General features: G+C 50.3%; 3 protein-coding genes and 1 long non-coding RNA gene across 9 annotated transcripts in view; 3 read left to right on the plus strand and 1 right to left on the minus strand.

Annotated features, from left to right (window-relative positions):
• Positions 1–346: 346 nt before the first annotated feature.
• Positions 347–3,385, plus strand: PCNA (proliferating cell nuclear antigen). Its single transcript, XM_037371389.1, has 6 exons — positions 347–630; positions 1,378–1,475; positions 1,894–1,961; positions 2,142–2,336; positions 2,593–2,716; positions 2,853–3,385. Exons 1-6 carry the CDS (start codon positions 410–412, stop codon positions 2,933–2,935), a joined length of 789 nt encoding a protein of 262 aa, XP_037227286.1. The 5' UTR covers positions 347–409; the 3' UTR covers positions 2,936–3,385.
• On the minus strand, positions 3,328–5,677 carry LOC119140270. Its single transcript, XR_005101574.1, has 2 exons — positions 5,404–5,677; positions 3,328–4,812 (listed from the first exon to the last, which is right to left on the minus strand). It is a non-coding gene; the product is annotated as an uncharacterized LOC119140270 (long non-coding RNA).
• A 108-nt stretch (positions 5,678–5,785) lies between these two features.
• Positions 5,786–10,671, plus strand: TMEM230 (transmembrane protein 230). 6 transcript variants are annotated; one of them, XM_037371395.1, is made up of 5 exons: positions 5,786–5,894; positions 8,162–8,289; positions 8,697–8,819; positions 9,578–9,753; positions 10,122–10,671. In XM_037371395.1, exons 2-4 carry the CDS (start codon positions 8,191–8,193, stop codon positions 9,716–9,718), a joined length of 363 nt encoding a protein of 120 aa, XP_037227292.1. In that variant the 5' UTR covers positions 5,786–5,894; positions 8,162–8,190; the 3' UTR covers positions 9,719–9,753; positions 10,122–10,671. The 6 variants fall into 6 exon arrangements, with proteins under 6 accessions (XP_037227292.1, XP_037227293.1, XP_037227288.1 ...); XM_037371396.1 differs by having other exon boundaries at positions 10,166–10,671; XM_037371391.1 differs by having other exon boundaries at positions 9,578–10,671.
• Positions 10,672–10,981: 310 nt separating this feature from the next.
• SLC23A2 (solute carrier family 23 member 2) overlaps positions 10,982–22,258 on the plus strand; it is a 66,190-nt gene continuing 54,913 nt past the window's right edge. Inside the window, exon 1 of the mRNA XM_037371385.1 lies at positions 10,982–15,231. The gene's annotated coding sequence lies outside the window, so the exon portion shown is untranslated. The remainder of the gene's footprint in view (positions 15,232–22,258) is intronic.

Consider the following 22,258-nt stretch of genomic DNA (forward strand, 5'->3'; position numbering starts at 1 on the left):
GGAGGGGCGCGCCGAGCAGCCCCTGCGGACAGGCCCCGGGGGGCAGCGGCCCCAGCGCCCTTCCCCGCCGCCTCAGCCGGGGCCCCCACCCCCTCTGCGCCCCGCTGGCCATCGCCGTACGGCGCGGCGGGCGGCGGGCTAGCGCCAGTGTGTAACCCGCGTGGCGATTGGCTCCCGCCGGCCGAAGGGGCGGGATTAAGGAGAGGAGCGACGCCGCAATTGGTTGGAGAGCAGGGTATCCGTCATGTGACCGTGCTAGGGCTTCGCTGAGGGCGGAGAGGGCCGCTGATGATTGGCTGCGGCGCGGCGGGAGGCGGGGCGGGAGAGGCTATAAAAGGGGCAGCTGCCCGGCGGTGGGCCGCTTGTTGCGTTGCCGGGTGTGTGTGGTGCCGCAGGGGCAGCCGCCAGGATGTTCGAGGCGCGGCTGGTGCAGGGCTCGGTGCTGAAGCGGGTGCTGGAGGCCCTCAAGGACCTCATCACCGAGGCCTGCTGGGACCTGGGCTCGGGCGGCATCAGCCTGCAGAGCATGGACTCCTCGCACGTCTCCCTAGTGCAGCTCACGCTGCGCTCCGAGGGCTTCGACACTTACCGCTGCGACCGCAACATCGCCATGGGCGTCAACCTCTCCAGGTACGGGGAGCGGCGGCCGCGGCCCCCCCCCCCCACCCCGGGCGCTGGGACGGGGCTGAGGCGGCTGGCCCGGGCTGCGGGGAGCGGGGGAGGGGCGAGGGGGCGGCTGTGCCCGGGCCGTACCCGCGGAGCGGCTCCTGGGGTGGGCAGGGGTCGGTCGGACACCCCCCCACGGCCCTTCCCCCATTCTCCTCAGCGCTCTCGCGCCATTTTTCGCGGCGCGCGCGGGGCCCGCCGTGCCGTGACGTCACTACCGGCGCGCGGCGCGCCATGGCGGGAAATCTTGGCGGGGAGCGGGGGAGGCTGAACTGGGGAAAGGGACGTTGGAGGCGTTGTGGGGCTGGGGGAGGGGGTGCTGGGGGGAGCTGGGGAGGGATGTGGGGCGGGTTGGGGGAGGGGTTGTTGGAGGGAGCTGGGGAGTGAGGGCTGGGGTGACACTTGAGGGGGTGGGGAAGCAGGGGGGCTGGGTTTGGGGCTTGGGAGGGGTGTGGGGCTGGCTGGGGGAGGGGGTGTTGGAGGGGTTATGGGACTGGGGAAGGGGGTCTTGGAGCGGGCTGGGGAGTGAGCTCCTGGTACTGGGAACTTGAGGGAGGCTGGGGAGGGGTATGGGGCTGGGGAAGGGGATCTTGGAGGGCACTGGCCGCTGCTGCCATGTAGCCTGGCTTTCACACTGTAGTAGGCCATGGGTGCGGGTTCTGCTCTGTCCCCTGGTAATCCTGCGAGTAACCTGTCTCCCCTCCCCCCCAGCATGTCCAAAATACTGAAATGTGCTGGAAACGAGGACATCATAACGCTCCGGGCGGAGGACAATGCAGACACGTTGGCTCTAGTGTTTGAAGCACCAAGTGAGTGTTAGATTTCGGAAGTAAATTGGTAGCAGGATATTTTTAGGTAGGCTTCATAAACCACAGAGATGCAAGGGGGGGCTGTAAATACTTCTGAAACAGGAGGGGTCACCTGGTAAACTCTTGAAACAGTCTGGAGATGTAAACTTAGAAACTTGACCCATACTCCTTATAAGAGACAGACAGTTCTTCAGGCCACAAACAGATGCCCTTGGGTTCCTGTCCTCTTGCAGCCTACAAAAGGCTGTTGGGGTCACTTTTGGTGTTGGGGTCACTTTTGGACTGCTAGCTCTGATTAAACAAGGTGGGTCTTACTGGCATGATCAGTGTGGTTTTACTTGGGAGGAGGGCGCAGAAGTTAAATTCAGGATGATAACTTCTAAGAAACACCTGGTGAAACTGTGGTTTGTTCCTTTAGATCAGGAAAAGGTTTCTGATTATGAGATGAAGCTAATGGATCTCGACGTGGAGCAGCTTGGAATTCCAGTAAGTAGCGGTGCAAATGACTGATTACACCCTGTCTTAAAGTGGGTGTTTTTCCATGTCAAACTCCATCAGACTTGGCGTTTGAGCTTGTAACACAACTGCCTTTGGAAAGACTGAAGGAACTCAAGTGTAGCGATTACATTTCTTGGTACAAGTTTAATTGTGGCACTTCCTTTGCAGGAACAAGAGTATAGTTGCGTAGTGAAAATGCCGTCTGCTGAATTCGCACGCATCTGTAGAGATCTCAGCCACATTGGCGATGCGGTTGTCATCTCCTGTGCGAAAGATGGTGTGAAATTTTCAGCCAGTGGAGAGCTGGGCAATGGAAACATCAAGCTGTCACAGACCAGTAACGTGGATAAAGAGGAAGAAGCTGTAAGTTGATTGTTACTGTGGTGCCTTCGATGTTGAGGTTTCTGCAAACACTGCTCGTTCTATGACCTGCTGGGGGATTGGATCGTACATTTCTCTGGTTTATACCAGGCCCTTGTCCCTGGGGCCCGCAGGTGGTGCTGAGCAGGCCAGGGTGGGGAGCAGCACTGACTGCCCTTGCTTTAGGTGTCGGAATTATTTGAGGGAGCTGGCTGCGGCTGGCGCTTGCTAAGCTCTGACCTGGCTGCCGGTGTTCTAGGTTGCAATAGAGATGAACGAGCCAGTCCAGTTGACCTTTGCTCTGAGGTACTTGAACTTTTTTACCAAAGCCACTCCCCTGTCCCCGACAGTCACACTCAGCATGTCCGCAGATGTTCCTCTTGGTGAGTACAAGCAGCTCTACTGAAAAATCTTGTAGCATGCTGCCGCCTTCCAACTACTTTAACAACTCTTGACTGAAGGGTGTTTATTAAAAACCTTCTGAATATCGGGCTTTTTTTTTTTTTTCTTTTTCCCTAGTTGTGGAGTACAAGATTGCTGATATGGGACACTTAAAATACTACCTGGCTCCAAAGATCGAAGACCAACAAGAAGGCTCTTAATTGGAGCAGGACTGAGGGGTGGAGCTGGTCAGCTCTTCCAGAGGACAGCTGGTTTGGCGGAGAAGGAGGTGGCGGCGTTAGCAGTTTCAGTGCTGTGGAGCATCACATCAGCACAGTTAGGCATGTCGTGTAGATATCTTTGTAAATATTTTTCAACTTCCTCTTTTGCTATACTGGTGTCACTGGAAGAAGGAAATCTTGGTTTTTCTCGTATTCCTGTACTTCCAATCACCTCTTAGGTGCTGTCTGAAGGTGAAGTATCTTACCTCTTCCAGCTGGTGTTAGGGAAGGGGTGCGATATTTAACTTGAGTGCAGACCCATTTCCCATAGAGTTCTGTAGCTGCCTAGGGTTGCTGTTCAGTTATGCTGTGAGTTTTAGACCTTCACTTAGTTTTGCAGCTGGTATTCTAACTGAATCTTTGAAAATGGAAATAAAGAATGTAATTTCATGGGGTTTATCATCTTTAAACGTGGGTGGAGGAATCGATGCTTTCTTAGACTACGCTAACGTAGCCTAGCTCCTGTTTTGAAAGGTGCTGCCATGGGCAAGCTTGTGCTTTTTTTTTGTGCTGGAGTTACCAGCAGCTGCTCTGATGGTTCAGACAGGTGAAATGGAGAGGTGTGGTTATTGTTTCTGTAACTAATCAGCCCTTAATGCTCTTTCCTTTAAGCAGAGGAGGTTTGTGAAACAGGTTTTATTTAAAATGCACGAGGTTCAGCAGGTGCCAGAGACTGTTCGGTAGCTGCTGCTCTGCCTCTCAGTGAAGGCTGAGGGTGCAGGCCCACGCTGCGGCTCCGTTCCTTGGTCTGATGGTGCCGTGCAAGCCCTGCCTGGGTTTCATTCTCCTCCTCTGCAGACCTGTGCACGCTGTGTTCATCGGCTGCCTCTGCCCTGTGCCTCTCAAGCGTGGTGCACTCGGCCGTGCCACCAGCCGCTCCTCTCTTAACCGAGGGTCTTTGTCATCACATTCGTATTTACTGTTGATGAAAACGGTAAAGGTTTACAGCATGTTTCACCCTGAAGGTTTGATCATGAAAAATAGGATTTGAAAACAGTTTTGGGCAGCTGTGGGGTTTTTTTCTTTGCTTCTCGTACTGCTCAGAGTCAGCCGTAACCCTGTACCCTCCGTCTGGAGCCAGAGTGACCCTGCTTTGTCCCCAGCAGTAAAACAGCAAGAAGCACCTGGGGGGGGCTTGCCCGGGGCGGTGGCAGGTGGCACGCACGGGCCCTTTAGCCCTGGGGGGGTGGGTTTTTGGCTGCAAAAAAGCTGGGACCTGAAACCCGATGGATGCAGCCGAAGAGTTTCACAAGGTGGCAGTGCTGATTGAGGAACAAATCCTGCTGTGTCAGAATGACGTGGCCACCATCCACAGAGCCAGCCCTGAGCTCTGGGACAGGGGTTCTCGGTGCCCCTGACCTTGACTTTTCGTTGGTGGTCGCGCTGCTGTATTAGAGTTTAGCCTGCGGTTTGCTGCTGCTGTGATGCAGGTGGCTCCTTGTGTGGTTCTCTGCTCCTGTATCGTCTCATGTCTCCAGTGCACACCCCCTTTATTCCCTTCTACTTGCTGAATCATTCAGTACCTTTAAAAAAAAAAAAATAATCTCCAAAGCAAGGTCTTCAGCTGCCCTAAAGCTTTCCAGCAATCCCAGAGTTACAGCCCCCAGCCCTAGCAGGTACCTCAAATAACCAGGATGGGTTTTCCCCTCCCGGTGTGATGCTCCTCAGTGCCGGATCAGACATTCACGATGTTGAAATGGGGATTTATCCTGGGTTTCAATAACGTGCATCAGGCTGGGCTGGTGCTGGAAGCAAATTCTTGGTTTGTTTTGGTGCAGCCTCCTGCTGCGGGGGGAGCCATCAGGCTTGGTGCTACTCTACTCATAAACATGGCCAAAAAAAAAAAAAAAGTATAGTTTAATTGGTTATTTTTACAGCTGTAATGAGCCGGTGGTGTCGCATCTTTTAAGAAAATTTCCTTTACCATTAGTATTTACACGCTGGGTGTTCTGACTCATGCGCTGGGCTTTCTGGATAAAGCCTTAAAGAAGCTGAATGTTTACGTTGCTATTGCCATACCCAAATAATCAAAATAAAGAGAATCCCTTTTAAAAACAAAACACTAAAAAGGGCAAGAACAAAAAAAAAAAAGAGCTGAGGAGGCTTAGTGAGTGCTGGATGTGTTTCTCCATGTTTGAGGGAGTAAGCTTTTGAAGTTTAAATGTTTAGACTTTCTTACCAAGGAGAAAAGAAAGGAAGGGGGGGTGGGGGGGGAGGGAAGGAAGAATTCTTTGAAACTTCAGGAGATCAGGCTTTACAGGCTCTAAATCCAGGGGGTTTTATTAATTTACTTCAGGAGATTAAGCTTTTGGGGCTCTAAATATTTTATTAACTTGGAGGAGCCATGGCAATTCCTGCAGCTCCCTGCTCTGGCGCGGCTGGTGGAGGTCGGTCCCCACCTGTTTTACCTGATGGGTTTATGTTGTTCCAGGTGCTACAAATAATTCTCTGGCTGTGGCAGGTCCCGTACCCGGCCCTGACGGAGGGCTGTGCTGCATCTGCCCGTTTAATCGCATCCGGATCCTCTAGAAAATCAGCTTTATTTTAAAGTCTGTGTAGGAGTGACGTGTGCGAGCGTGCCCGTTTCCTAAACCCTCTACAAACAGCCCTGGCGTGACACGGAGCAGCTCTGGCACGGCGCGTCGCGTGTGACGGGGGCCCGGGAGAGCGGGACGGGGGCCCTGCCGCCCTCCCCAGGGACACCCCAGTTCCAGCTGCGGGTCCGGAGCGGGCGGCGGGGGCAGCCCCGTGGAGCGGAGCCGGGCCGGCGGCAGCTGCCGTCACCTGGAAGGACATTGCTGTCATCCAGAATAAACTTCCTGGGTGGTTCCGCGGCCGCGGCGCAGGAGCGGAGCGGGGCGGTGCTGGCAGCGATGGGCCTGGGCGGCGCGAGCAGGCGGTAACGGTAACGGCAGCGGCCTCGGCGTGTCCGTACCGGGGCCGGGCAGCGGGAGCGCGGCCTGCGCCGTGGGGGAGGCGGGGGTCGGGCCTGCTGGGGGCTTCCTGGCCGCCAGCGCAGAAACCGGTTTGGGTCTGGGGTGCAGCGGGGTGAGGGCTGAGCTGGCCAAAGGGCGAGGAATGGCCTCCCCCCCCCCCCCCCCCACCTTCCTGGGGGAGGGGGAGCAGATGGTGTCGGGCTGATTCGGGGGGTAAACGGGATTTTGGGCTGAAGGGCCGTAAACAGCGACGAGCTCCCCGCTGAGCCTGCGCTCTGTGTCCCCCCACCCCCCCTTCCCCCCCCTTCCCCCCCCACCTGTCCCCGCACGCTGCCGGCTTCCCACTGTGCTTCAAACGTGGCCGTCGCGCAGCGTGTTTTAAACGGGCAGGACAAGCACGATTCGCCGTTTATCCACCCCTCGCAGCTTGTTTCTCACCCTGAGCCCACGGGGAGGGTGAAGCTCGGTGGGCTCAAACTGGCCCTTAACCGTGAGGGCTGAGAGTATTTTTTTTTTTTTTTTTTTTTTTTGCATTTGCCCTTAACAGCCTCTTTCTTGTTGGTAAGCAAGGTGAGGGCAAGGGCAGATCATCAGTTTATGCAAATGTAAATGGGAAATAATTCCTAGGAAGCCACTAGGAATGGCCGGGTAAATAGTGGGACCGGCAGTAACAAGTCCCACAAGTGCTCAAGAGTAAAATTGGGCCCGAATCAGAAAATCTGGACGCGTTTCTGATGTGCTGATTTCTTTTGGCTGCTTCACGTCTACCCCCTGGACACGCAGGAGGCCTTGGGGGTGTTGGGGTACGGGAAACGATGTGTGAGGAGCAGAGGAGGCGAGCGTGCCCACCCTGGAGGTGGGCGATAGATTTCGGGTATGCCTGGGGCTGGAAATGATTTGTCTGTGCTTGGGGTTTTGCTGCAAAAGAAAAAAAAAAAAAAGCAGAAAGTTCAAGCTAAAGGGACATCTGTGTTGGGGTTTAAGATCAGAGGGTGTTGGGGGTTTATAGAAGTTAAATTTCCTGCAAGAGGAACAAACCCGATGTCGCGGGAGCGTGCTGGCAGTTAGCGAGAGGGAGACAAAGGATTTCCGTGGAAACTAAATATTTTAAGGAGATGCTATTACCTTAGATGCGAAATAGCGTTACGGAAAAAGCGTCTTTGTCCCTTCCTGTTGGAACAGTTGGGATAGATGCATTTTTGTTTTCTTTATTCCATACTTCCTCAGGAAATAAAAAAAAAAAGCTGTGGAAGCTGGGAAGCGTGGGAAGCCTGTTTTCCACCTGGCTGCGGGGCGGCAGCGCAGGCTGATGGCGGTGGGCGAGTGGCACCCAGCGCCTGGGTCCCGCTGCGAGGAGGGGTCCCAGCCCGTGCAGTGGCTCTGCAGCGAGGCGGCGGGGGGGGGCTGGCAGGCCAGAGCTCGGCTTGGGCCCCGCAGCAGCCAGCTGGCTCTGCCCCCTCCCCGGGGCTGCGCTGCTGGCAGCAGAACCGCAGGAGCTGGCTGCGGCGTGGGGCAATGGCAGGGTCCGGCTGTGGCGTAAGGAAATGCAGCTCGGCCCAGGGCGCTGCCTCCCTCGCAGCCAGGCAGGCGAGTGACCTCTGCTTCTAGCTCCTTGCTGCTCGTTTGGTTACCTCATCCACTAACCACCCCATCCCCTTGTCGTGCTCCCTCTGAGTCACGACTCGAGCTGTCTCGGGAATGACAGCTCCTTTTCATTCCACTTCACGGTGGTTTGCTCTACTTCCCCACCCCACCCACCCCCCAAAAAAAAACCCCATGGATCTCTTGCAAAATATCCGGCTGGTTGAGAGAAGCTGCTTTGTTTACTTCTGGTTTGGGTTTATTTGCTCGTGTCCCCAATTTAGAAATAGCTGGGCCTCAGACATTTCCCTGCTGGAATTGCGATCTCCTTGCGCAACGAGAGCTGGTTTATACATCGTGCATGATTCTGGAATTTCTGTCTTGTTTTAAAGACAAGTTCTCTCTTAGTTTGATTTTGTTTTCCAATGTTGGCAAACCCTGTTGCAGCTATATTCAGGGTTTTGTACTTCAGGCTTAAATACAAGGGTTTGTTTGAAAAGGTTTCATTTGTGAAAAAGAACAACGATGCCATTTGGTTAGCGCGGGCCTGAGACTTTCGTTTCTCTTGAGACACTTGTTCCGTCTCTCCCAGCCTCTGTCGCACAGTGTGCTCCGATTATCTTATTTTCCTGTTCTTTTTGTTCCCCAGGTTCTAGCTGATGCCCAGGCTTCCTTGTAATGATGCCATCACGTACAAACCTGACTGCTGGGATTCCCAGTAGCAAAGTCAAATATTCCAAGCTCGCCAGCACTGACGATGGATATATTGACCTGCAGGTAAAAAGCGGGGAAGGAAACCTCTTTCTGCTGCTGCTCTGACTGTGTAACCTGCTAGGAAAAGCTGCTGTAGCGCTGTGTGTGCGCAGGAGGCTGCTTTTTTGTTCACCTCCAGGGTACAAAGCTGTGAGCCACCACTTCAGCCCTTCTCCAGAAACGGTTTTTTGGAGGGAGGAGAAAATGAGAGCGGATCTGGAAGCAGTGGGTTAAAGGCTGGCTCAGAGAGCGGGGTCTGGGCAGGATTCCTCACGGAAGGGCCATCGCAGAGCCCTGCAGCGGAGCTGCTGCAGCAGTTTTGTCCCGTGTCATCTCTGCTGGCTGTGGGACTCGCAGCTCTGCCGTGGCGGGAGGGGAGCTGTGCTGTGTTAAGCTGTTTAATATTGGGTCGGGGCTTTTTTTCCATCCAGTTCAAGAAGAGCCCACCAAAAATCCCCTACAAGGCAATTGCACTGGCTGTTGTGCTCTTCATGATCGGGACCTTCCTCATTATCATCGGAGCCCTCCTCCTGGCGGGATACATCAGCAAAGGTGTAAGTTGTTCGATTACATTTCTGTGACGAGTTCCGCGTTGGCCGACAGCCCCGTTTCTCCAGCAGCTGAGCCCTCTGGTGTCTTCAGCTGCCGCTCTGCAGCACGGTCGTAGCTGAACTGGAGATCGGCCGGGGAGCGCCGAGTTCCCCTGGCCTCCCTGGGGTACGGTTTCGTTTTAACACGATGTCCCTGCTGAGGTCAGCTTGCTGTCCTGGAAAAACTTCACGCTGGGATCGTCGCTCTTCCTAGCAAAGACCGGCTGGTGACTTGGGTAGGAGATCCCAGGCCGTGGTACAGGACACGGCACCGCTGCTCTCATCGCTGTGTTTGCGACCCATTGGAAGGGAATCTGTTTTTCACAGCTTGGCCTGGTGCCCCTCCACGGCGCGCTCCTCCTCTTACCTTGCGCCGTATGGAATTGTTTTACGGTTGGCGGCTGCCGCTTATCAGGGCGGGCACAGCAGCGTTTCGGCTGTATCAGAAGCAGCCAGGCACAGCCAGGAGAGCTGGTGCTCAGCCAAGCGCACAGCACCCGGCCGGGGGCTGGCACTGCCCTTCCATTGTTGGCGTCCGAAGGGGATGTTGAGGGTTTCCTGTAGCGAGGAGGGAGAGCTCAGCCTGAAGAAAATTCTGATGGAAGATGAATTTTTGTTTTGGCAGCTAGCCAGGCCTTGGGGATGAGTAGAGACAGGACTTAAGGAACGTGAAAGACACCCCCTCCCCAACCTCACTGCTCTTGCCCCTCTCTCCCCCGCAGGGAGCGGACCGTGCCATCCCCGTGCTCATCATTGGGATCCTTGTGTTTCTCCCAGGCTTCTACCACCTGCGCATCGCGTACTACGCTTCCAAAGGCTACCGGGGCTATTCCTACGACGATATCCCAGATTTTGATGATTGAACAATGTATTTAATCGCGTTATAATTAGATTGGCGGTAAGAGCTGTTAGTTACCCTGGCTATCAGAGGGGGCCTGTAAGATAAGTATTATTGGTCACAAGATGCGAGTTCCCAGTTTTGAGGTGTGGCGGGTTTTTCACTTGGTGGGGGCTCGAACACAGAGTTGACCCGAAGGGTTGCAACACAAGGTGGGAAAAAACATGATTTATGGTATTTTGACTCTTTTGGTTACCTAATGTTGGTTGCTTATAAAAAAAGTTCCTCTTGGGCAAGGCAGTTCTAGCAATTTTCCAAAAATAGATGAGCCGGTTGCAACATCAAAGATACTTGTTTTTTGTAACTTTTTATAGAGTTTATTTTTGTTTTCGGTGACGTTGTGGTTATCAGTGGGTTTACCTTTGCAGACAGACACCATAGTTAAATTCTCCTTTGGCTTTCTGCTCATCAGCAATGCTTCCAATCTTCTTGTCCTGTGCTTGTCTGGAGTAACGGCAGTCGGATGGGCACGAGAGGGGAGGAAGCTGCACTTGCGTGAAAGGATTTACACGTCGTGCATTTGCTACACAACTCCTCCTGTCAGACTGACCAACCTTACTTACTTGGCAAACACGCTCTTCCGAAGCAAGCTTTTCCCCATGCTGCTGTTACTGTTAATTTTGGCAAAACCAGCTTATCCTTTAACAGGGCTGTTGTTGGATTTTGCTTATTATTTTAAACAAACCAAATGGATGCGGGGAGAAGCGTTGGAATCCGGACCAGGACCCAAGTGTCCAAATACCAAAACTCTTGGTTTTGACTAGTGTGGATATTGGAGACACTTGAATTCCACTGTATTTATGTATATTTGGAATCATTTTGTGCTTGTCTAAATAATATGCTGTGCATAACTCCCTAGAACGGTAAAAAGAAAATTTCTGTATAGTTTGTACTGAATAAACCCCGTTTGTATTGTTTTGCTAGCTTCAGTGATATGTTATTCAGGGAAACCAAACTGGCAGCTCTTGTTTTATGCAAAGTAAAAACAGTCTTGACTCCTGAAGTGGGAATGAACTCGGCATCCCGGAGGGCAAGTATGCGGCGAGTAGTGATGCAAGTACGTGTATTTAGTATGAATAAACTTCACTATAGTCTGTGTACAAGTCATAAGCTTGTCTTTTTCACATTTGTAGGTCTCAGTGTGTGCTAAAAACAGTTCTGGGCCCCCAGATTAAGGCTTTAGCTGAATCTGCTGTTGCCCACTGCTTCCAGTTGCTAATGCAGTCACTGCAATTAGGCCGTGCTGAGCCAGCAGCTTTGCGACAGCCCCATCTGCTCTCCAGGACCCTTGGCTCGCTTAGGGCAGAGGACCTTGCTGTAGGACCCTCCCCGTGGCAGCAATCCAGACTGCCCTGGGTGCGGCAGGAGAATGTGCTGCTTCGGGAGGTCGGGACTCGCTTTCTGAGCCTCACATGCAGTCCTTATTAAATGTGCAAAGACCTCAGGCTTCTAATTGGGTTTTTTTTTTCAGGGCCCAGACATACAGTTCCTTTTGTTGGGCAGTGTAACGGGGCAGTGTCAGTTTGCAGGCTGGTACTGATACTCCAGAATTCAGGCGTGTGCCTCATGTGGACTGAAAATTTTCGGAAGGAATAGGGGCAGGTGTCGGTGTTAGTGCAGGGTAGGTCTGTGGAGCTGTTGAGATGAGAACAGTGCTGGATGAACGCCTTGCTCTGAAAGTATTCTTCAGATTGCCTTTTTTCCTCCTCCAAACCCAAAGCCTGAGCCAAGATCTCTTTGTAAGCTACGTCTCTTCCCACGTTTGACTTCATTGCCTTGTGTGTGCCCCGGTGTTGCACTCTGGTTGAATTCAGGATCTCCCTTTCCATCTCTGAAGGCATCATCTATGCACGTTCTCTGCCACTCTGCTGCGTCACGCCGGCCCCGGCCCCGCTGGCCCCTGGGCTGACGGCAGCCCGGCTTCCCAGATGCTGTCCCGTCCCGCTTGGCAGCAGCTGAAATGTGTCAGTTAAAGCTGGGTCTGGCCAGGAGAGTGGCTGCTGACGCAGAACATGAATCAGCCTCTACTAGGGGATAAGAATGTGGGTTTGTTTGGGTTTTGGGGAAGGGGAGAGGAAATGAAAGGGATGTTTAGACAGAAAAAGTAAAGGGGGAGGGAGAAGATGCTTTTGAGTGGGGCTGATAAGATGCCAAAAGATGGCAAGCCTGGGTCAGCTAAGAAAGAAAAACGTAGGGGATGGGAGAAGAACATGCTGACATTTCTGGAGGAAAGGCAATTTCTTTTTTATTTGACAGAAGCGAAGTTCTCAGGCAGCACAGTGTATAAATAACAGTCCCTGCCCTAGCGCTCGCAGGGCTGTCTGCGTGAGGGATGGCCACAGGGAAACAGTCCTCTCGACAGCGATTGTTTTATATCTGATCTGGGAAAAAGGAGACATTTTGGGGAAAGAAAAAAGGTATGCTGACGACTGGAAAAATGTAGATACAGACGACTTCATTCTTTGACGTATTGCATTACAAGCATAGTTTTCCTCCAGAGTCTAAGTCTCTAGATGTTAAAATGTCTGTTAATTGTCTAGCTCTAGTGTAGCTAATAGCCAGGGTTCAATTCTCTCTTGTAAAATAGCGTGAGTTCACATTTGTTTCAAGAGATTGGCAAATTTTACTGTAAATATTTTGTTTCTCCGAGCCCAGTTTGTACCTTAACAGTGGTGCTCCCTGATACTGGGTTGAGTGTCATCGGTGCTGTCAGTCCTTTCACTTGTTAAAACATTGTACAAGGATGAAGCTCTCCTCCCAATGGGGCCGTTGTTTCAGTGCTGATACAATAGGATCTTTTTAATTTTCCCCCCACTCCCGCCACGCTGTGGACCTGCACGTGTGATTTTCATGGCTGGCTCGGCTCCTTCGCTGCCTTGCCCGAACTCCCTGAGCTGTATCCTTCCCTTGACCCCGGGTGCTGGATGCTGCTGCCAAACCCCACGGTTAATGGCTCTGCTCCGCAGTTCCCCTTCTGTGAAGTCAGGGCTGTTGTGGGTTTGGGGAGAACTGACTGACTCACCGCAGTGGTGAGGGCAGGAGCAAAACGCCTGTGGAGAAGTTTCTCGTTCTAGAGCAGGGCTTGAATGACAAATAAGGCGCTGGCCGAACTCTGGTGAATGAGGATAATACTGAATAGCTGTTTCCTTTATTGAGCATCATCCATTCTGGGCACTCGGCAAGGCAGCTGTCTCAGGAAAAAAACAGTTGGCATTTATATAGCTCGATGGGGTATTATTATGCGCAGAAGCTCTGGAGAAAGAACAAGCCCCCAATTTCAGGCTTTTCTCTCGTTTATGAGCGCTTGAATTCACGTATCCTCAGCGATGTTCTTCTGTTGCTGGTGTACGGTGTATTTATACCGTTACATACTTAATTTAATACCATGAACTTGCTGGAAAGACATTTGGAAACGTGATTCTAGAGTCCTCTGGCCCGAGCTTCCCAGAGAAATTCCCCCAGTTCATTATTTATAAAAGCAAAGACTCATTTTTAAGTCAATCTCTTTTTTTTTTTTTTTCTTCTTTTTTTCTGTTTTTTTTTTTAATTTTTTGTGAGCGTCTGGAGTGAACAAAGCTAATTGAAGTTCCCAAGCATCATCACATCAGACGAAACTACTGTAGCAAAGCCGTATGAAACATCGGGGTGAATAAACTGGGGGGAGCAAAGAAGGTAGCCGTGGAGACAGTCTTGAGTAGCTGCAGACATTAACTACAAGCCCTGGAAACTGATGCTAGATCCAAAATGGCTCTTTCTCTGCTCCTTATTTGCGATGGCTCATTGTTAATAGCATATTGTGCTCCCCGAGGCAGAATGGGGCCCGTTCCTCTCCTCTCCAGGAGGCTTTTTACCACTGTTGGTGGTACAAATGCCACCGGCTGAGAGCGATGGCCACCAGTGGCTCCTGGCTCAACAATGCCGTGTATGACTAATTTTCTAACACTTCCCACAGCTGGTTTCCATCAAGATGGGAAGCCAGGCAGTAGGTTTGCACCAAGTGGTGGCATTCGAGTGTAAAGCTGCAGAGTCAACCTGCTGCCCACACGGTGAGCTTCCAGGAGAGGCTTCTGTCGTGGTTTAACCTCGGCTGGCGACTAATCCTTGAAAGAAGAGGCAGAAATGCTGCTGCTGGAGGTTGCTTGAAGTGAAGGAGCAGTGAGGTGTTTCACCAGCCTGGAGACTGTGTGTGAGCTTTGGGTCCAAGTGAAGCCACAGCCCTGAAGGTCTTATCACCCTGTCCTGGTGTCTCTGTTCTTGGGTTTAAGGCTTGTGGAGCCAGCAATGTTGTGATTCTTACAGGCTCATGATTTTGCATCTGTTCACACAGAGAGCCCTGTGAAGAGCCATCATTCCCTCCACAGGGAAGCAGCTGGCAGCTGCAGGCACTGCTGTCTGGTCCTGGGAAAGCAGGTGTAAGGGCTCCAGGCAGCAACCTGAATTGTGCTATATAGCGATACAGACATGTTTTTCGACGTCGCTGTTGATCCTTCTCTCTGAGATTCTCCATGTGCTTGTGCTGATGGAGGTTCATGGGGTGGGGAGAAGAGCAAGGCCCATCACCGGTCCCGTGGTGATGTAGGAAGAGGAAACTTGAGTTTCAGACTCCTTGTTCATCTTTTCTCAGCAGGGATTTGTATTTCCTCTTACCCTTCCAATAACTTCATCCTGGAGGCCTGGCTGGGTGTCGCACTGTTTGTCCACAGAGCAGGTTGGTTGTGAGGAGGCTGGCCTGGCCAGCAGGTTACTGATCTTACTCCTGAAAGTATTTTACTAGAAGTCGTGTGAGACATCTGCAGAAATGTGGACAACAGAATATAATGACTCACTTGGAGCATGCTGGCTACAACCCCCCTCCTATAAATATCGCCATAAACCAAATGCTTTGTTTGAATGAACAGCACAATCTGCAACAGCATCTCTAGTGCCTTTCTGGTGCCCATCGTGCAGGAACACTTAGACCAGCCCCTGCGGTCAGGGTTTGCTTGCCTTCTGTCAACTGCAATTAGCCAAATTCAGCAACATTTGCCACTGAGAGGCCCAGTGCTTTACCGCTGCTCTTACAGCAAATATGGATTTTGCTTAGCATAAAAGACAACGTAAAAACCCTGCAGGGCAGGAAGAAATGACTCGGCACGACAGTTCTGTCCCTTCTAATCAGATTTGTGCTATGCTCCACTTACGCCCGTGGTCTAAATGTGTTTCTCCATGGTCTCTCCATACTCCTCCCCCTCATGCCTAGTCCTTAAAAGTCTCAAGCATCAGCCCATTCATACAACTGCCCCTCACGTCTTCTGCCTCTCCCTAAACCGCTCCTTCAGCTTTCTTTCTCCTGGCCCTTCCCTTGGGGTGTTTGTCCTGCTCGTGCCAGCAAGATCTCAACCTGCAAAGCACCTCCAGGACTACTTGGCTGATCCTGCCTCTCCACTTGGCACTCTCCTCATCGCTGAACCCTGGAACTGCAGCTCATCAGTTTAGCAGGTAAGTGCAAATCGCCCAGCCCTTGCATCTCCCTGGCCTCCCAGCTGCGAGCAGAGACCTTTGGTTTGCCTCTTCCAGCTCGGGGAAGTCGGCAATCCTGCCTTGGTTTTCTGCCTTCTCTACCTGGTGAAATGTTCTTTGCCTTTTCCCCAGAGCTCTGCGTTCAGCCCAGCTACACTGTCGTGCTGCAAGGCAGATGGCATGCCGTGTTCTGCGCTCCCCGTGTGAAATGTGGATGTGCGCGCTCACGGCGTTTCCCTTCTCCTTCCTTAACACACAAGCAGCTCGATGTTTTTAGGAATGCTGGATTTAACTAAAAATAGTCCAGACAGTTCAGTGGGCCATGACAGATTCCTCCCTCCCAAGAGAACTGCCTTTGTTCTGAGATGGAGCCAAAGGTCGGGGGGGGGGAGGGAGGGATATTGGGGAATACTGGGGAAAAAAAAGTTTAATTGAGGAGTAGAAATTGTTGTTTCCAAATCATTTCATTGACTGCTTTGTTTCTCCGGGCTCGGGCAGACTTTGTGTGTGCTGGTTAGGTACTTGTTACCTTGAGAGCCTTTCCTTCCATGCTTTCACCTGTGTCTAGGAAGGTGTTAAGAAAGTTCTTTTAATCGGAAGGAAGACAGTTATGAGGAGGTCTTTTTTTGTGGCCCGCATGGACAGAGCTTACTTATGACAAGAATCAGGAAGCGAACGCTTCCTTCCTCTGCATTGTGCTTCTGTTGGACACCGAGCCATGATGTTGTCCTGCATCTCTGGAGCAGCATAAAGGTTGCTCTTGGCGCTTGCCTCTCTGACACTAACACCGACCCGCGAGATTCGTACAGAGCTTTTCCAGTTCTGCTGCGGTTACAGTAAGGAACAAAACTGCAACAAATCTTCTTTGGGAGGACTCTTTCTTGCCTCTATGAAATAACAGTTTTGGCACTGAAAGTGCAAGTTCCGTGGCGGCATCGCCATTTCAGCCTGGGCTGTTAAAACGAAGCAGAAAAAAATCCACTAGTCACCATTAATTAATTTTATTTTGAAATATTTACTTGGACTGAAGTAGTAGCTGCTCTTAAATCTTTAAAGGATTAGCTGCCTGCTAGTCTTTCGTGCCTGCGACCATTTATTTAAGCCGCTGCTGCAAATCATGCTGTTAACCTGTCATGCAAGGTTTTAACCTTTCTTTCCTTGTCAGTGGGAAATGCGTGATACATATGGTCTCACTGATGCGATAGTGGGAAGTTAATACATCCACAGGCAGCTCTTCTGGGTTCATTCTCCAGCTTCTTGAAGGAGGGGAAAGACACAAAATTGATATAGTCATAATTGTCTGCTTTAGGACATTGCAAAGCCGAATGAGGGGCTTGTCCTGGTTTTGGCTGGGACAGAGTTAATTTTCTTCTTAGTAGCTAGTACAGTGCTGTGTTTTGGCTCTGATGTGAGAACAATGTTGATGGCACGCTGATGGTTTCAGCTGTTGCTGGGCGATGTTTATACTAAATCAAGGACTTTTCGGTTCCTTGGGCCCTGCCAGCCCGAGGGCTGGAGGGGCAGGGGAAATTGGGAGGGGACACAGCCAGGACAGGTGACCCAAGCCAGCCAAAGGGCTATTCCATACCATGGGACGTCATGCTGAGTATATGAACTGGGGGAAGAAGGAGGAAGGTGGGGACATTTGGCATTACGGTGTTTGTCTTCCCGAGTAACTGTTACACGTGATGGAGCCCTGCTGCCCTGGGGATGGCCGAACACCTGCCTGCCCATGGGAAGTGGGGAATTAATTCCTTGCTTTGCTTTGCTTGCGTGTGTGGCTTTTGCTATACCAATTAAATTGTTCTTATCTCAACCCTTGAGTTTTACATTCCTTTCCGATCCTCTTCCCCATCCCTCTGGGTGGGGGGGAGTGAGCGAGCAGCTGCGTGGGGCTTGGTTGCCGGCCGGGGTTAAACCATGACAGGGCTGTAAAAAGTTTAGGGAGCATGAGATGTTTGCAGATGAATCCTACCCCCTGCCTCTGTGCTTTTCCATGTGCTGTTACCAGGCAAGTAATTCCTTCCCCTCCTGCTGACCTGCCAGATAGCATGCAGCATTTCCGTTGCGCTCCATCCTGATGTTCGCTTGCATTTGTCATACCGTGTTGCATCATGTTTAACGCAAGCAGTCAAATCAATCGATCAAAAACCGGCTGCCAGGGGAGGGTTTCCTCAGGCAAGAGCATTGGTTTCTGAGCTAAAAGCCGTGTTCAGCAAAGGAAATGTCAGGTGGATCTAGAAAGAATCCTCAAAGAACGCTGAGAACTCACCTCAACAAGGATTATTCCCTACTCTTATGTGAGTATTTAGTGTAAAAGGGAAAGATCTCAGGTCCTTAAACCTAGAAAGACTAATTAGCATCACCATATAATTTTCTAGCAGTTTTCATTAATACGTCATTAGAAGAAGTCTACCAGCTCTTAGAACTCATTTTTCTTGTCTCTCATCACTAACAGCTCATGTCGCAGCACGATTTCTTCACTGCTATTTTGGGTGGTTCTTTCCCAGGCAAATGCCTTATTTTCTCTGTATTTGATAGTGCAGGTCAAGTGAATCCTCTCTTGCCTTTTAGTGCATGAGAACAGAGGCAGGATTCATGGCCAGTTCAAATGTATGCCTTAAAATAGGCCAGTGGATGGTCTCTAACTTCAAATACAAAAAAATGTTTTTGTAAAGGTTTCTCTTTGTTGGGCAACCGCATTTCAAATTGCTACAAAGATACTTCAAAGTTCAACTCGCAAACAGCTCGTGTTTTAATCCTCCCCCTGAAACAAAGGAGAGTCTTTGACTTGCATCTGCAGTTGGCTGAGACTCTGAACGCTTGGAGCTGGCAGCCTGCTCCGCTCCTGGGAGTCTGTCATCCCTTTAGCTCCAGGATGCGGTCCTGGTTCCTTGCTTCCCACCCTGTCCACACCTGGGCACGGGCCCAGCTCTCAGCAGGGAGTGAAGGGCAGGCACACATCCCTTCTCCCATCTCTGCTGTAGGTAGGGAAAATAAATCACTGAACAGCGGCAAGGCAGGCCAGAGCTTGCAAGAACACCTCAGTGACACTGTATGAGACTGTTTGGCACTAATTATGAGTAGCAGAGAAGGTGGCACTTCAGGCGTGGAAGGAGTTAACAAAATAAAGGGCAATTTCGGGGGCAGAAGTTGAATTTCATTGTTCCAGGCTCTGCTGTGGATTTCCTTTTTATCCTTTCATCTCTGAGTCTCGGCTCTCATCATGAAAGAGGTTGCTACTCCTTCTTTCTATTTTTATTTAGACTGTGAGCCCTTCAAGGCATGGACTGCACCTTAACCTGTGTACAGCAGCACAGCAGGAAAGCTCTCTCGGCAAGGAACTATAAATAGCGAGCCTGTCCAGCCCTGTGGCATCCATGCTTGCTATAATTGCCTGGTTTGCACTCCTGCGACAAGTGTTAGTTCAGCTGTCAGGGAAAGAAGGAACGGAAAAGTATTGCCGCAGACAATTTCCAGCTCTCGAGTTGCCTGCTGAGCTTCGGTTTGGGCCCAGTTCTCCCTCCTGCCTCAGGGAGTTCTTTTTCTAGCTGCGTGCGAACGATGATTCCTGGTGTCGGCCCGGCACGATTCAGGCAGCTCCATTTCAGAAGCAGCTCTGTAGAGGGCTTGTTATGGTGCTGCCAGTTTTGATCTTTAACTTGTGCCTCAGACCCACACTCGGTTCTTTTGTCTTTTGCCACTTGCTAGAGAAGGTCGATTCTGCAGCGATCCTTTTTTCTATCCCTCCTGAAATCACTGTGTGGTTTTCTTACTATATGCTCACATGAAGAATTAAATGAGTCATGGGGAGATAGTGGGTGAAAGGAATGACAATGTCCAAACCCATCCTTCCTCTCTGAACAGATTGTGGATGTTCTTTCAGAATGGGTTGCAAGTGGGTTCAAGCAACCAAAGATTAAAACAGGGTTTATCTCTCTGCTGAGGTATGGGTAAGCAACCACAAGGGTGTTGCTGTCTGTTCTTTGCAAAGAAAAGGACCTTCATTCGAACTCCCAGCAAAGGCGGCTTGAGAAAACCTGTTCTATTCTGCGCTACAAAATTCCTCTAGTGGACTTAAAAATGATTTTGTGCGCCGTGTTCACACCCTTTTGGCAGTAGTTTAAGTGGAAATAAGCTGCTCTGGTCCTGCCTGTGCACATCTGTCAACAGAAGCTGCCATTTATTGCCACAGCTTTGAACAGGAGCCACGCACGAAGTTGATACAAGGTGGCAAACCCCAGCATGTCTCCTGCTTGGAGACTGTCTCTCCAGACAACATAAACTTCAGCTGCAAGCAAAACGCCAGCCTGAATGCGTACTCGCAAAGCAAAAAATGTCAGGGGCTGTCAGCCACAGGCTCTTGCAGTGCCTTTTCTGCTGCCACAACATCTCAGAGTCAGGAGCTGTGAGTGGCTCCAGCGATTCAGCAGTATTGGCAGCTAGAACCTGGCAGAAACCGAGAACGGGGGATAAATGCAGGCCGGTTTCCTGGCCCCATCCTGCTCCCGCTCTTCCCAAGACGTAAGGACTCTCCCTTGGCTAATTTCAGGGGCTGTGCTTTTGAAAAGAGGACTGGGAACAAACACTTGAGAGGTGACTAAACCTATCTCCTCCTTCCTCTGCCAAACGCAGGCCTCCTGACTCAGCAAGTTAAATCTCATCTATTTGGTACAGCCCCTGAGGTACCAGACATAACAGCATCAAGAAAATGAGCTGCTCACCCAAAGCCCAAGCTGTCCAGTTGAGTTAGTGTTACTGTAAGCGTTGCTCTTCCTTCCCTATATTCACAGATGATGTTTGGATGAATAGTGTGGCCAATGTGGTTCGAGCAACCCTATAAGCACAGGAACCTGTTCTGAATTGTTTGTACTGTGCTGGCTGCCAGGATCTGGTCTCCATTTACAAAAAAATACTTTGCATATACAAAGGTGAAGGAAGGTCTCCTCCCTCCAAAAGCTACCAGGGGTAAAATGAACAGCAGGGATCCAACAATTCTGCAACTATGCAGATTTTTTCCTCCTGCTCCCCTATTGATTTATTATGTGAATTCAGGCAACTGTAACTTTGCAACCCCTGCTATTTATCTTTCTATATAGCAAGCACAGCAGTACATCTGCCTCTTGGATCGCTGACTGAAGCCTCAGTAATTTGAGTACTTGGACCAAAGTAGTCTGAGATCCTTGGACCGAAAGCCCTATTTGCTATTAAGAGCACTTTGCACTAATTAAACTTCATAAAATTCTTCCTGCCTCCATTTTGCAGATGACAAAACTGAGGATTTAGGTCAGATGACAGACCAGGAAGTATGGCGTCCAGTTTTAGAAATAGTTCTTAGATAGAAACAAAGTTTTTGCTAATTTGTATTTCCATATAGCGTGGAGGGGACACACACGCTGCAGTCAGGTCATGCCTGTCCCCAAGATTACAAATTTATGTAGGTGAAGGAGCCTGAGGTGGTGTTTTCCACTAGGTGGTGGTAGACAGCATTTGTTAAGAAGTGGTGTTCACTCTTGCTTTCTTTACCTCTTAGAATAGAATCCCCAGCTCTGCCCCAGTTGAGTATTCTCTTCCCCTTACAGTTACTACTCCATATTCCAGAAGGGGAAGTAAAAACATCATTGCTGGCGAGTTGTCTTTTCTGGGGGAGTTTCCTTTCACCTCCTAGGCAGCTGTTGAAATACCAGGTTTTTCATTTTTAGTTTGTGTAATCCAGTAAAAGTATGTTATCTGCATATGTGTGCTGGCTTGTTCTTAACTCTGGACTCCATCTGTGGGATTCGCACAAAATATTGTTAATGTGATGTAAGGCGGACCATTTTTTCCCTTGTTTTATGCTCTAAAAAAAAAAAAAAAAAAAAGGAAAGAAAAAACCCCAAACCCAGAACACAACAAACCAAGGAAACAAGATAGGGAAATGAGCTATGGATCCCAGGCCCAATGCAAATATCCCTGGATATAACTGGATATGAAGTTTTGATTTGGTCTTTTGGAGATCCTGCACTCAGATCAATGATTCATGTCCCAGTTGAGGCAACGCTGGTTTAAAATGGAAATTTTCAGTAAACAGAAGAAATGCCAGCCAAAAGCATTTCGGCGTTTAAATTTATGCCAGTAATATACATGCTGCATCTCGAGAAAACCCTGACCTTCTGTAGTCCTGTCCTTACCATTTCATTTGCACCGAGCCATAAAGAAACGAACAAAATAAAGCTGGCATGCTTGGGGAACATCCTCATTAAAAGTTACCTCAGATTATTGCAACAGTTTTGTGTTCTTTGGCTGCAGAGAAGGACACACAGCCTGGACTAAAGGCTTGACTGTCCCACAACAGTATCTCCCTCTGGATGCTCCTAGCTCCACATGGGCACAACCTCACCACAAAATCAAATCCCTGCTTGCTCACTGTCATGGAGATGTTGCAGTGACTCAGGCTGGCAAATATCACAAAGCACTATTTGCTCATGCACTTGCTAATCGTTACTACTGTGATTACATTAATACTATAATATTTATCCTGCATTATGAAAGCAAGCATAATGACTGATTAGTACAAAGAACAGAGGGCGGAACGGGGACTCCAGGACTGTAGTCTTAGCTGAAGAAAGTCAGCATTACAGGAATTTAGGCCAGTTAGGGCAATTACAGGAGAAATTCAGGCTATGTATCTTTGATGGACAGGTATTTTACACCGGTTAGAGTGGGAAGACTGGCACAAGCCTTCTGTTGGGACTAATTGTCTAGATGCAGCAACACCTCACCTGTTCAGGTAAATCCCTGAGTGAGTTTTGCAAGGCTCAAATAATCTCCCAGATTAGATGAAGCAAAGCAAAGCTAACAACAAAGGGAACATGTCTCCTTTAGGGTCTCAAAGGTCTGGCACACCAAATGATTAATGACTGCCAATTTCTCCTGATGGCATTGTTATGAAGGACACGCACATGCACATCCTGTGTCTCTGATTCTTCCAACTTTTTTATGGTCCTGTAAATCATTCAGGCAGAAA

Source organism: Falco rusticolus, chromosome 20, assembly GCF_015220075.1.
Source record: "Falco rusticolus isolate bFalRus1 chromosome 20, bFalRus1.pri, whole genome shotgun sequence".
In the NCBI taxonomy this organism is placed as follows: Eukaryota; Metazoa; Chordata; class Aves; order Falconiformes; family Falconidae; genus Falco; species Falco rusticolus.

What these genes read in the sequence shown, in the direction of transcription:
- TMEM230 (XM_037371391.1), top strand. Translation starts at nt 8,191, where the DNA reads ATGATGCCATCACGTACAAACCTGACTGCTGGGATTCCCAGTAGCAAA. An exon ending in ATGGATATATTGACCTGCAG is followed by an intron (nt 8,290 to 8,696) that starts GTAAAAAGCGGG and finishes TTTTCCATCCAG; the next exon opens with TTCAAGAAGAGCCCACCAAA. An exon ending in CGGGATACATCAGCAAAGGT is followed by an intron (nt 8,820 to 9,577) that starts GTAAGTTGTTCG and finishes TCTCCCCCGCAG; the next exon opens with GGAGCGGACCGTGCCATCCC.
- PCNA (XM_037371389.1), top strand. Translation starts at nt 410, where the DNA reads ATGTTCGAGGCGCGGCTGGTGCAGGGCTCGGTGCTGAAGCGGGTGCTG. An exon ending in TCTAGTGTTTGAAGCACCAA is followed by an intron (nt 1,476 to 1,893) that starts GTGAGTGTTAGA and finishes TTGTTCCTTTAG; the next exon opens with ATCAGGAAAAGGTTTCTGAT. An exon ending in GTCCGCAGATGTTCCTCTTG is followed by an intron (nt 2,717 to 2,852) that starts GTGAGTACAAGC and finishes CTTTTTCCCTAG; the next exon opens with TTGTGGAGTACAAGATTGCT.